We start from the raw sequence: 14437 nt of genomic DNA, 5'->3' as shown, positions 1-14437 counted from the left end.
CTATGCATACCTGCCATTGCGGAACACTGCAGAGTCATGTACAGTTTGTGTAGCAAGCCAAAGCACTCGCCCACTCGGATTCCCCTGTCCAACAAGCACAGTGCAATTCTAATACTCAGAAAAAAAATACCTTTTTTATTCAACGCTCGCCCCCCCCCTCCACCTACCTGAGACTTGGGATTCTCTTTCAGGAAGGTCCTGCATTGCGACGTTCGGCCAGCTTCATTTGAACAGTTTGGCATGTAGGAGGAAATGCCGGTACCTGGAGAAAACCCAGCACACCTCAGGGGGATGAACATGCAAAGGTCACCAAAGATAGATTCACAAATCCGTTGCTGTCCTGGCCGCCTCCACAATCCAAGTATTAAAACACCTGGTATTCCTAGGCAATCACTCGTCCATTTAAAATATAACCAGGCATTACCTATGTGTGACCTTTTTTCGCACTGAACGTAGCCAACCATGCTAATCGGAGGAGCGGGGGGAAGAACAACAGACTAAACACAAAAAGCGTGCGTTCACATAGTGCGTTCAGTGTGACATGGTCATAATGCCTGGCGTGGTGGCTGTGTGGCTTGGAGGTTGGAGGGACTGAGCTGGCACCATGTAAAGGTCCTGGGTTTGAATCTAGACTGCTGCCACCTGTGATTAAACTATCAAGTGTATACATTGATGATGATCTCTGCCTGGTCGCCAATGACTGCACGGAGGGAAAAAAAAATCCGTTAAAATGTTCTGTGCTATAATTTGGCTAAATCTCATCTCATCTGAGGATGAAAAATATCAATTTGACGGTAATGTGAGAAAACATTACTTTGTTGCAGAGCAGGTGGGGAACTGTTGCCCCTTAATGTGTGGACCAGACTGCTTGAATGGATCGGAGGTAACTACGTGTGTGATTTTCGCCGCTCTGGGCCGTTCTGCACTGCTTCGTCAGACAATCCGAACTGACGACTCGTCTCCTTACACGACGAAGAAACAATGGCTGGACATCAGTCGAGTTTCATAGCTCATTGGATTTCTCCCAGGATAAATACACCTGATGAGTCGAAGTTAAACGTGGAGGGAAAACGCTAATTGTGATATATTAAGAGCTGCTCTGTGTGGTAGTGTCACGGTTAGCGTGCCGTGCTACGAACCCCTGTGACCTAAGTTCGATTCCCAGTCACGGTCAAAACCGGTGGCGATTCTCTTAGCCAGTCCTGGGCCTCCCCTAGGTCGACTCGTCCTCAAATGAGTACCTGGTGCAGTGTGTAAAACATCGCCACTGGGGAGACAAAGGTGGTCGAGCATAGTGCTGGCCACCCACCCCCTCGTGTGCCGTGCCGGCCGTCAACAGTCTTAGGCTATACGGGGGATTTAAAATTTTGATTTAAAGCTGTCGTGACTGCAGGGATTCATATTCTTGGTTCTTTCAGTAAAGTCACGTAGAAGGGAAACATTTTATTGTTTTCCTTCTACGTGACTTTATCGAAAGAACCAATAATATATACGGGGGGAATCTTTCTCTTTGAAGGTACTTTGCCATTGCGCCTCTCCGGGCTGCTGTGGCTGGCTGTGCTGGTTGTGCTGGCGCTCGTGGTGCTCCTGCCAAGGCCTCACTCCGTCCGCGCCTTGGTCGTCGTCGTCATCCTCCGCCTGATCTTCTCCGTCGGCTGCCAGCCCATTCTCATCCTGCTGGGCACCGCCAACGTGAGCACGGCCAGGGCCCCCACCGCGCGAGCGACCGCTGGGAAGTGGGTCGCGAGGCTGAATTCGGAAACCGCGGTCGACTAGTATTTACGTTGGCGATTTTTATGGAAGGGACGTATGTATGGTGCACTTCTTTAGCACCGTACATGGCCAACCGCGCTAATCGGAGGGTGTGGACGTGATGCTGCGAGGTGAATGAATACTTTGATGCCATGTTAATTTATTGTAACGATTTTATTTTACCCCCCCCCCTCACCATCGATTCAATTACTTTTTGAGATTTGCAGTGACATGTGATGAAATAATATTTTAGTTTTTACATTGCAGTGCATTAGTGCCTCTGGTGGCTGCAGAGGTCGTGGGAAGCAATTCGTGTCTTTTTGGCATGGATTTTGTGGTCGGTGTTAAGAGCTGGGAGGTGATTAGATTGAGAACAGCTTTTGACAACGATGAGGACTTGAGACTCGGACTTCCCAACATAACTAAATTGCCTTGTGCTGGCTATTGCCATGTTAATGTATGAGAAGGCCAAAGATTTACACAGCACCGCTCATAATTTATTTTAGAGCTTGCCATGTTGAACTTCGCACAGGTTATCGAGATGAAGATTGCAGTATTCCGCATCGTGCACAAATGCATGCCCTGTCAGGGTTCGCCATGGCTATTATCAGCCTTGAGTGGTATCAAAACTTGTTCTCTGGCCTTTTCCCCCCTAGGTATATTCGGCCTCAAAATGAGTGACAACTGTAGTACATAAACATTGACGCTGGGGATCCAAAGGCGGCCAGGCACTGCTGCTGGCCGCATCCACCATAACATGTGCTATGCCAGTCTTAATAGGTGTCCAACAGTCTGTATGGCATAATATCTTCCATGGAAGACCAATATCTTCCATGGAAGACCAATATCTTCCATGGAAGACCAATATCTTCCATGGAAGACCAATATCTTCCATGGAAGACCAATATCTTCCATGGAAGACCAATATCTTCCATGGAAGACCAATATCTTCCATGGAAGACCAATATCTTCCATGGAAGACCAATATCTTCCATGGAAGACCAATATCTTCCATGGAAGATATTGGTCGCGAAAGCCTACGCGTCAAGTCTGTGGCTATACGGTGGAATATTTGCACGTGTGTGCGCAGGTTCTGAACAAGGTCGTGTTCCTCGTGAGCTTCGTGGGAAACAAGGGGACGTTCACCCATGGTTACCAGGCGATGGTGATGGACGTGGAGTTCCTCTTTCACCTCTCCTACCTCATCATCTGCGCCCTGGGGCTCGTCATGCATGAGTTCTTCTACAGCCTGCTGGTCAGCCACCGTCTCCCTACCCACGGCTTTCTCGCATTCCTTCCACGCGTGCGCCTCACCCTCTCATCTCGCTCGTCTCTAGCTCGCATTCCAATGCATTCAAGTGCGAGCTCTGTGAGAGTGCAGGGTCGCGCCGCTAGCCAAGTGCGCGGTAGACCGATGGAAACGGGGGAAGCGCTGCCCTTGGTTGTCAGTGCTCGTGGCGACTTGGCACTCATTTTTTTTGACATTAATGTTCTTCGTATGTTTAAAAAAAAATGAGTTCGTACATTTAAAAATACATTTCGGCCCTTCACATGTGACGATCAGATCTCGCTAACTGGACGGAGGCACTTTTAATGGACTAGCTTGCAAGTTCGTTTTAATTTTGTGCATGCTTCGTGGTGGTTGTAGGTGAGCATGCCTGACATTTGCAATGAGGGCACCGCACGGCAGACTGCAGTGTAGGCTGGTACGAGCATTTTGTGAGATCTAGCACCCTAGGGGCCTGTTGGTGGCATGCAGTTTCATATTCATAATTGTTTGTCCATTTTTATAAATCATAATCGCGGTACTACAGTAGGTTTTCTTTTTTATCAAGCTTGGCAATTGGCGGTTAACGCAGAAGAACCATCGGTAATGTTAATGAATGCGCCATTTGGTGTTTTCGACAAGTGGCACGACCATTGGAAATTCACGTCAATGCAATCGGAATTCCGCACCTTGTTGCGGGGGGTGCGGCGGTTGGCTCTGCGGCATGGAAATAACGGGGTCGGGGGGGGGGTCATTGGGGGACTCAACTGTGCGCTTAAAGGAAAATGGACTGGCGCTTGGAGATGGGGTTTGGATCTTTCGAGAGTCGGTACACATTTAGCAATGCATTTGACATTTTATAATGAGCAGCAATTGCGGCGACTTTTTTTTTTTCGACGGCTTGAATCCCGGCCACGGCTAGAATCGGTGGCGAGCGATACCCGAATCTATCCTGGCCACCTTTTCTTCATGGTGAAGTTTGGTGGGCCAACAAACCCACACCCTCGTGACCAGCACAATACGGGGGGGGAGGGAGGCTTTCATCCATCCAGCAGTGGATTGTCAGTGTTTGACCTTGACTTCATGGAGTCCCTGAAGGGAGAGGATGTTGAAAAAGGTTTGAGAGGTGACCCCTTTATTGGACTTTTTTTTTCTCCAAGGAAAAGGGGCAGTTTGGACTCCTGGCAGGGGGCAGCACTTGGTCTCTGTTAGCCCACTTGAGTTTTCCACCCAGGTCCAGCGCACCACCTGATGACCAATGTTTGTTTACCATGGCGAGTTGAAGCATTTCAACGATATGACTTGGCACACGCTTGCATAGCCATTTAGCGGGCACGTGACTTTCACATTGGTGCCCGCACGAATGCTCTGAAGTGACACGGCATACTCGATGTTTTTTTATTGAATGCTCGTCTTGCTTCTTGGAATTCTGATTTAGTTTCAAATAAAAGGGGTAAACGTTGCACGCGGTGTTTCGTGACTTCCCAAACCAATGTTCTTGTGAAATCATTATGGAAGCAATTTATCTGGGAACATTAAATGTTGCTTGTTGAACGAACCTGAAATCATCTTGGCCTGCCAAAAGAGAAAACAATACATTTGAATACTTGAATTTTGACTTCTATAAGCAATGTTTTGGGTACGGTGCAGGTAGTTAGTGATTGTTTCATATCAGGGGTGAACAAACAATTCCTTTTAAAAAAACATCTACATAGATTTTGCCACAACTGGAGATTACAAAATCTAATTCCGTTCATAATGCGGGCAAAGGGAAATTGAATCCAACGTACAATTATTAAAGTTCACGGCTGACAAAATGATTTTGTTCCTCTTGAATGGTTGAGTAAACGTAAATCAAAAATTCCGCACATTAATTCATGGGAGCCTAATGTCAATCCACTGCTGAAATGAAGGCCTCCTCCAACACCGCGTCTGATTCGGTGGGGGTTGTTTGAGCAGCTTGAAAAAGCCGAGGCCAAAGGACCCACCAATTCTCGGGTATCGACCTGCCTGTGATGTTAGCCGTGCACTAGAATCGTCAAACTCCCAAAATCGCTGCTGCTGCTGCTCAACCACGCCCCCTCCAATTTTTACGTAGCATTTTGCCATCCTAGAAATATTTGTGCAAATGTTAGACGACATGACGCTGAAGTGAAAATGTTTCTTCGCTTGCCTTTAGGCATGAAGCTGTTCACCCTCTCCTCCAATAGCGATTCCATAAAATTGTATCGGAAGCGGTATATATATTTTTTATGAGCGCATGTCTGTAGAACATTTTAAGTTTTCTCTCCAGTTGTGTGGATTTTCCCCAGGTAATCCAGTTTCTTCCCACACGCAAACAAAAAACCTAGAATAATTGGATATAGATCGTGAATTGAGGCTCTTGTAAAAAAAAGTCTCGTTGCCCTTCATGGACTCTTCCTGGGTAAGCGGACAATCTTCATTTATCATTGGCCTTTTTGTAACTTCTTTTCAAGAGTTGATTTCCTGTTGTTCCATTCGGCTCGCTTGCGATACCTGCCTCCATCCCCTTGTCATTGTCTCCCGATTACCCCACAAGTAAAATTTACATAGACGATAATATAAATCGATTCTCGTCCGCCCCACCAATATAGCAGTGGCGTGGTTGACATTTCCACTGGTGCGGAGAATTAAATGGGGAGGGCCCCCCCCAATTCATGAGTGCCGAAGCAGTTGCACCGCCTGCACGCTCGATGGCTACGCTGCTCCTTTGCCACAATTAACAGTGCGCATGACCAATCTTATTTTCTTTCGCTGGCGACGATGAGCGATTTTCCCCCCCCCTCCTTGCTGCGGGCAGCTCTTTGACCTGGTGTACCGTGAGGAGACTCTGCTCAACGTAATCAAGAGCGTGACGCGCAACGGCCGCTCCATCGTCCTCACCGCCGTGCTCGCGCTCATCCTCGTCTACCTCTTCTCCATCGTCGGCTTCCTCTTCCTCAAGGACGACTTTGTCATGGAGGTCGACCGGCTGCCGGCGCTGACCGTGCACTCTCGGGGTACGCGACACTCCGCCATCTCCCCCAGACGTCTGAGCAAAAAATATTATCTCCCTCGCCCCCCCAGCATGCCAGGATCGGGATGGAGTAATCGGAGAAGGTCCCCATCATGTTATCGCTCACGCCCCCCCCACCCCACCTATGACCTATTTCTCACCTGGCAGCCCCAGGCTGCAGTGAGAATTAAATTAATGGACGTGTGTGTGTGTTGGGTTTCACTTGACCATGGCTCTAGCTTTTCCTGCTCACCCACGGCTATTGCGATTTTTATTTATTTTACCTTTCGCACATGGATTTTCCACAGTGTCGTCCTGGACAAATAAGGCTGCTGCTGCTGCTGTTCTCCATGGTGATGCAAGCGTGCCTCCTCAACTATAGGCTGCAGTGCATTGTGGGTGTTTTAGGCCTGAACTCTACCGTTCCAGAGGATTTAACTGTGGTGCTTTGACCAGGGACGTGCGGTCAGGGGAGGCAGAGCCTCGCCTGTCACACTCCAATGAAAATAGCTGTTACGAAAAGTTAAAAAAAATTAAAGAATGTATTAAAATGTTTCCACTGATCTTTGTTATAAATATCATTTTTGTATGATTCCAATAATTTTTATAGTCAAAATGTCAGCAATGTAATCATTACAATGTAATGATTACATTGACATACAGAGAGATGGTAACAGGCACACGCTTATTGCCTGCGCTCCATCCAGTTTGAGGGGTTGTGCAATCAGACGAGAGGAGAGGCAGCGACAAGCTCAGCCTCCCCTCTCGTCTCTTCCTGTATTTGCAGCGGAGCTCCGCAGATTAGGCGATTTTGACTATCGAAATGATTGGAATCGTACAAATGATATTTATAACACATAAGTGTAAAAAAATCTAAATTTTTATTTAATTTTTTTACTCTTCGTAACAGCTATTTTTATTTATTGGAGTATGACAGGTGAGGCTCTGCCTCCCCTGACCGCTCATGCCCAGGCTTTGACCAACAGTTTCAAAAAGTTAGTGGGGATTTCAGGATTGTTAATATTAACAACGTTAATCGTAACACCTGTGTAATGTGATGCTTTTAACGATAAACTAAGGTTTACCATGCTCGTAAGCAAGCTGTGGGAGATGACTAAATTGCTTTTCGACTTGAACGAACGAGGTGGAGGCGCATTCAGTGGAATGAAAAAGAAGCTCGGGGTCGGACAGAATGAATGGCGTTTGAGCCAAAAACGAAACTGCCATTTGATGCCAAGTGCAATTTTAAGCATCGGTGGTGAAATATTTTTTAATCTGAACTGGTTCAAGGTTTTCTCACCTTCACCGTCCCTCCACGAGCGTAGTGAAGTATGGTCAAACAACCTCCGTGACTGACACGGCATGGAGATGCCTTCAACTAGCAGTGAATTGACCAAAGCAATGTTTTTTATTATACATTTTATGATGAGTAAGAAAGGTAAAAGGATGGCCCTGTCACTGCTTGCTCATCCCACTGGTGGTGGAAGAGCCTCCACTAGAGCGAGGTCTACAGAGCCCCTCCTAGAGTGCTAAGAACGTTAATTAAATAACAGTTGTCCTTAGGTGACCTAAAATACTTGCGGCTACAAAGGCCTTCTTATAGTGTTTGTTTGCTGGAGTGGAGAGAATGAATTGTTTGTTCTGTCCCCTCCCCCATTATCTCCAGAGAGCGACTTCTGTGACTCAGACAGCGAGAACTGTCAGGACACAACCCGAGACCATCTCTACGGTGATCTGCTGCACGGGGGTAACGTCCAACACCACCCACCAAATTCGTTGTTTACACCAACCGGGGGGCCAGGAATATAAATCTATTGAGCTTTCAGCATTCCTGCGGAAGCAATAAGTAATCCTGGATATCCTCCACGCATTGTCTTGACCCGTCAAGTGCAATCCGAGCTTAAACGCATACCAACATCGCTGAAGCCATATCCCTGCAGGACATTTTTCTCATGGATATTTTTTTTAAATATTATTTGTGGTAGTATTATTGGAGTTGTCACCGAGGAAGAGGGCCTGTGGCCAAATTACCAGGAATGCGCTCGATCTTGTCGGGTATCGGACGCCCAAGCAAATTTGAGCCTTGGTTTTAACACCCCTCGCTGTAACTGCCAGCTTCCTAGTCACATTCCAGCCTTTAACTACATTATAACACCCCGGTATTCCCAGGCAGCTTACCATCCAGGCAATGGGGCTCAATCCTGTTTAGCTTTTTAAGATCTTATGAGAATGGGCACTGTTCAGGGAGATTTTGTTTCTAGGCAAATATTTGTAGGTTAGCCCTTACTGATGAGCTAGGCTGGGGAAATTTAGTTTTATTTGGTTCGCTTAAATTGTTAACTGGGCTGATGGACTCTGTATGCAATACATGAACACGTTTGCCATTCCAGGGACTGTTTTTGGCACAAGCCGTCAGATGTCATGGTGTGGGCATCTTCGTCATGTGGCACTGATGGATGAAGTTGCATAAGAACATTTTGTTGCTTTAAATCTTAACTGATAGCACACTTGGCTTATGATTGATTAAATATATATATGAAAAAAAATACAAATCTCACCCCAGCGTAAACAATTCTTGGGAGTGGTAAAAAAAAAGCCAAAGGTATGATATTGGGCCAGACCACACGTTTGATCTGGCGCTATGTGTTCACACAATCCGGATGGAGTGGTTAGTGGTGCACTGGTCATCACACTGCCCTACAATTCCAGTCACCCGAGCTCAATTCTCGTTCATAGCCGAGTGATTTTAAGAACCGGTTCTGGGCCTGTGCCAAGTCGACTCGACCTTTTAAACGAGTACTTGATGCGGTGTAAACATCAGCACCGGGGGTGGTTTGGGGTGGGGGGGGGGACACAAATGTGGCCAGGCATGATACTTTGACCTGGCCACACCACCCACCCACCCCCTCGTAATGCCGTGCCAGCACTTGCCCCAACGGCCCAATGAAGGCTACGTGTATCCTCTCTGCTCCTCTCAGCGAAAGAGGACGAGAGCGACGGCACTGCCGTGGAGCGGACGTGCGACACGCTGCTCATGTGCATCGTGACGGTGCTGAACCAGGGCCTACGCAATGGCGGCGGCGTCGGAGACGTCCTGCGGCAACCGTCAAAGCAGGCACGCTCGCGACGCGCGTGCGCGCACGCGATTTTTATAAACGCACACGTGCTCGTCGTCGGTCATGATCAATCCGTCGTCTTGTTTTAGGAACGCGCAACACTTTGTGCGCGCGTGTCGTCTCGGCTGGCGTGCACGATAGAGCCGCGTGTTCGCAATCGTGTCGGGGTTTGGCTCCTTGCCTCGCCGTGACCGGACAAGCGGGGGTTTGTGGTGGTAGCGCTTCTGGTTCCACCGCCTTGCGTGGCCCTGTCGGTCGTGAGGTGACCACGTGGCCACGTTTGACTGGGTGCGTTTTACCCCACCCTGCTTTGCGGTGTCCTACTTCTGCCGTGGCCACACACGATGGGGGGGTGGGGGTGGTGTAAGTAAAAACGATCCTTGACGGGGAGGAGGTTACGGTCGTGCCGTGGCTGTCGCGCGTTCTCAATTTGTTTTCTTTTCTCTCTCTTCTGAACAACGTCAGATGCGATAGATGGGGCAAGCGTGCGGATAGAAGCGAGGAGCACGTGTCGGGCGGGGGGGGGGGGGGTAGCGTGTGTTTTCACAGATGTGTGACAATATTGGCACTGACCTGTGGGAACACTGAGTACGGGCGCCGCTGCTGCCGCAAAAATCTCAAATAAAATTGTTTCAATTTCCACGCCTGAAAAATGCACACGACTGCTGCTGCTGCAGATCTTGGCATGCGTGTGTTGCACATTCGCACTTTTGGAAGGTGTGGTGGTGGTGGGGGGGAGATTCCATTTTTCCCCGTACTCTTTGTGGTGAGCAAAATTGTTTGTACACACCGTAGATCGTCAGAGGGGGTGGGGGAAAAGACATTTCTCATTGATGAATGGGACTCGTAGGTTTTACCGAAGCGTTGTTACGCTGTGATTTAGTGGAGTGTTTACGAAAAAATGGACCGGCCTGTAGTTTTAATATTTTTGAGTCGACCTGAACCACACTTTCCAAGATATGTCAAAGGGTAAAAGTGCAGCCCTACAATTGCTCCTTGCGCCACTGCTGACGGAAGGGCCTCCACTGAATGGAGCTCTCAAGCTCCTCCAGAGTATTTTGTTCCACGCTGCCTGCCCTGGACGGCCCTGGACTTGCTATATTTTTGTGTGGTTTTTAAATAATTTATGCCCTTCTAGGTGTCTGTGGCATAGCTCCGAGTTAGCACGGTTGGCTACGTAAGCCACAAAAGAATTTGAGCATCCGTACAAGTCCACAAGAACCGCTCTCCTCGTATTATTGTGGGCGGGTGTATTGACAGACGAGCCCTTTAGCCATGCCTACGTGTTAAACTGAAAGCGGGGTTGGTCGTTCATTCGGAGATTTTTTTGTTGTTGTTGGAAATAATGGGAGTGAAACGCATCTGCTTGCATGACTTTAAAGTCACCTGCTACGCAGGTGGGACTCCGTGGTATCCTTGACCCAAATCTACAGATTGTCTACATGCCTACCTCCGTACGCGCGGTTATTCTCATTTTCTCAGGCAAACTGACAAAGCGTCATTCGGCCACACTGGCACCCGTTAAGCATCTTGAGACTTAGAGTCCCTTGTGAATAAATACTTAACGATTGTTTAGCTTGCACTGATTTTGCAACGTATGTATTGTGGATGTAGTTGATGGAAATCCTGATTTGTATCACGCACTTTCACGTTTCAGCAATAACAGTGGGAGTAACAGTTGACAGAAACATTCTACCTTTTTTCAAATTTTCTCGCTGTGGTTTTCACACCTGATGATGATTGCTTGTGTTGCAGTCGAAGCGCCGTGAGAATTTTATTGTTTTACATTTTTATTATTTTATTGTTTCCCTTCTACGTGGTGACTTTGCCGAAAAAAAAAACAAGAATATGAATCCCTGCAGTCACGAAAGCTTTAAATAAATAAAAAAATTCCACCTTCCATTTTAAAATAACTACTCCAAGGCACCTTGCAATGCGTCCACAGTTATGCCACGCTCGCAATGTATTCTTCAGTCAATATGCAAGCACTTGTCACACGCACCCACGTCTCATGAGCCTCACAATAAGCTTACACTCGACATCATGATAAAGTGTCGGTCCACTGCTGGATTAAAACCTTCCCCGCACCATGTCGGTTGTGAGAGTTGGGTCGCCATACTTGACCACGTTGCTCCTGGTGGTTAGCGTGAACTTTGCAGCACACACAGTAGAGAACTGCACCTCCTGATTTTAGCGCGGTTATCTTCGTGTACGGTGCCATCGAAGTTTAACATCCATCCATACAATGCAAAGGCTCTTGGGTACTCTCCCCTTTAAGACCGTGCAGCTGAGAGTCTCGACCGGAGCATCGAGTAACGAGCGTGCGCTCGTGTTCCCCGGTTTGCGCACATTTGGCGCCTAGGAGCCGCTGTTCGTGGCGAGAGTTATCTACGACCTCCTCTTCTTCTTCATCGTCATCATCATCGTCCTGAACCTCATCTTTGGGGTCATCATCGACACGTTCGCCGACCTCAGGAGCGAGAAGCAGAAGAAGGAGGAGGTGCTCAAGACCACCTGCTTCATCTGCGGTAACCTTCGCCCCTCGGCATCCGCAGGCGGAGGGCGGCGGGGCAGCAGTTGGCACGCGCTCGCACTGTAAAACTCGGCGACCCGCGGTAATGTCGTCCAAATCAACCGGCAGGCAGCAGAAACCCGGATTGAGATGCCGCTTAGAATGGAAGACGAATCGGTTTCGCGCTCTGCATTAACGGTGCAACAGCACTCCCCACTTAACACTACTCCGGAGCCATTCGTGGAAATTGCACATTGATATGGTGGGGGGGCGAGACTCTCCACAGCAGAGCGACTATAGAGAAGTCCACACTATTTATTTTGCTCATGCTGGGGCGATGGAGCAGATTTGACCTCCTACCGGGATTGTAATTCGCATCCTTCGGCCAAAGTCCTATCTTGTTACCACTGAGCCACCAGACCAGACAGCGATGCAGAGCCCCAACGCCTTTTAATAGGGAGATGCAGTGCCAATGGAAACCAATAGCTTTTAACGAGATTTGCGTGTACTGTGCGCTTGGGGCTGTTTGAAGCGAGTGTGAAGCTTAATTATCGAGGAAATAAAATATATTTATTTTTTATGAAGGTCAGGGATGCTCGTAACGTGACCGCATTCCTGTATTAAAAATGTATGGCAGCTACCTTGCAGTGATGTGTGTGTGTGAACTTCTTTCGCGCACCGTACCTAGCCTACCGCACTAATCGGAGGTGCGGTGATATCACGAGCGAACAATAATCACGTGCTGGAGGGGAATCGAGGGAGAGGGTTCGGGGGAACATGGAGGGGACTGGAGCGAGACGATGAGAGTGAGAGAGAGCAGTGATCGGCTGGAGGAAGTGTAGTGGTCTCAAAGTGGAAGAGGTAGGCTGGGACGAGTCCACGATGATTTGCATGATTCACCAACCCCACCCAGCCAAAGCGTTGCTTCTTTTTGGCCGCAGGCCTGGAGAGGGACAAGTTCGACAACAAGACGGTGTCGTTCGAGGAGCACATCAAGGTGGAGCACAACATGTGGAACTACCTCTACTTCATCGTGCTCATCAAGGTGAAGGACCCCACCGAGTACACGGGGCCCGAGAGCTACGTCGCACAGATGATCCGGGTGAGTCTGGCCGTGTGCCCTCCCCTCCTCCACCCACCTCGGCACGACCGAGGCCTCTCTCACCGGAGAGAAATCAACAACTCTGCGTTCGTGTGCATTTTTACAGCCCCCCCCCCCCCCACTGATCGTGGCGCCCAAAATCTGGTTGCTGCACAGGAGTCCGTGGGGTGTCCCCTACGATACGAAGGGGGCAAGCACATGGATCGTCTTTTAAACTTCAGTTTTTGTGTGCGTGGTGTACAGCCGTTTGTTAGTCCACTGTTGCGCGAGTTATTCGATCGTTACTTCGCCATACTGGTCGGCATGTGGGTCTTTTTGTTAAGACGCGTAGCGCGCTAGTCCCGCGGTTAGCGGTTTTTCCGTTAACGTTTCGTTTCCCATGGGGGGGGGACCCCCCATGGTTTCGATGAACATTAACATTTGAACGCTATGTTTACGTTATGCACGCGGGTGCCAATTTCGACCAATCTGAGTGCTCGTAAGTGGCACTGAGCATGTCTTAGCCAATCAGCGATGTCCATTTTATTACTGTTTAGATCTGAACTGGGTTTGTTTACATTGTTTTCTCTTTTGGCAGTGGAACATTTAGTGTTCGTGGATCAGATTAAACACGTTAACCCGAGGGGACTACTATCTAGACGTGGGAGCAGCATACAAGTGCAGTACGACAGTGGATTTTGCCGCACTGACATCTGCGGCTCGCAGCCTATAACACCTGGGGTTTACACGGCGGTCGGCGATGCAAGCACCATCCTGGCTCGGCCCTCGCTTGGTATATTGTGAGTCTCGGGTTAGCGCTTCGAGTCTTTTTCTGTGTGCCGAGCGTCACCTTCCAGCGACTGTTCGAAGGCAGTGCGGCGCAATGGCTCGTCGTGTGCAACCACCGTGCGTGCGGCGAGTGTCGGTGCCGAGTTGGCTATTGCCAGTTTTAATATGAACTGGTGGCATGGGGTCGCGACCTCCGTGGTGCGGAGGCCCGCCAAGCGTTGCGTGCTGCCGTGCGTGATGGGTCCCCCGTGGGCAGGCACGGGAGAGGCGCGCACTTTTTATGATGCGGCTCGCGTGAATAGACTTTGTAAAATTCCATTTTCTTATCAGCCTATTGGTTTTTCAGGCCAATAATTCAAAGTGTCGGTGTTGTCATCGCCTAAACCATTGTCAACCCCAATTAAATTAACTACAAAACTATTTCATTTCACACAGGTGTAAGGCCTACTGCTCGCTTTTAAACGAGACCTGGCCACAAATCGTAGCTCAGCGAAGTGGCTTATCATTGTGGAGGTGAAAAAACTGGAGAGAAATCCACATGACCACAACTTCATTTATACAGCAGGCGAGGCAGTTAACATCTCGCCACCTTGCATACCCTCGCCCAACACAGCACTCGCAAAACGAGCCACAAGCCCCCCCCCCCGCCCCGACAGTGCCTCGCTCTGACCGGGCAACTTGCATCAAAGAACTTTGCTTCAAGGCTCCCAACACAGAGCGGCACCAACCTCCTTAAGTGTTGTTCTGCAGCTGCCGTAGGTTTCGACCGTCGTGCCCGTCTGGCTGTTCCGATTTTAATGTTTTGCGGGTGGTTGTGTAAAATTAGTTCCGAGGCACGTGTTGGGGGCGTTTGACCGTCTTTTGTTGGATGGTTTTATGCACCTTCATCGGCAAGGTATTGTGG

The 14437-nt window shown here is 48.8% G+C and overlaps 1 protein-coding gene across 3 annotated transcripts in view; it reads left to right on the top strand.

Moving 5' to 3' along the window:
- The window catches only part of LOC116947491 (inositol 1,4,5-trisphosphate-gated calcium channel ITPR1-like), a 144953-nt gene that overhangs the window by 110700 nt on the left and 19816 nt on the right, over positions 1 to 14437 (top strand). For 2 of the 3 annotated variants that reach the window (XM_032963298.2, XM_076070629.1), the window contains exons 50-56: positions 1517 to 1692; positions 2843 to 3007; positions 5841 to 6039; positions 7702 to 7782; positions 9014 to 9150; positions 11514 to 11679; positions 12605 to 12765. In XM_032963298.2, coding sequence (XP_032819189.2) covers positions 1517 to 1692; positions 2843 to 3007; positions 5841 to 6039; positions 7702 to 7782; positions 9014 to 9150; positions 11514 to 11679; positions 12605 to 12765 — 1085 coding nt within the window. The remainder of the gene's footprint in view (positions 1 to 1516; positions 1693 to 2842; positions 3008 to 5840; positions 6040 to 7701; positions 7783 to 9013; positions 9151 to 11513; positions 11680 to 12604; positions 12766 to 14437) is intronic. The other variant, XM_076070630.1, reaches the window with a different exon arrangement.

The sequence above is a fragment of the Petromyzon marinus genome, chromosome 30 (assembly GCF_048934315.1).
Source record: "Petromyzon marinus isolate PM22_M1 ecotype Great Lakes invasive population chromosome 30, UKy_Petmar_22M1.pri1.0, whole genome shotgun sequence".
Taxonomy (NCBI): Eukaryota; Metazoa; Chordata; class Hyperoartia; order Petromyzontiformes; family Petromyzontidae; genus Petromyzon; species Petromyzon marinus.
Note: the sequence above shows the minus strand (reverse complement) of the source record. Positions and strands in the feature narration are given on the sequence as shown.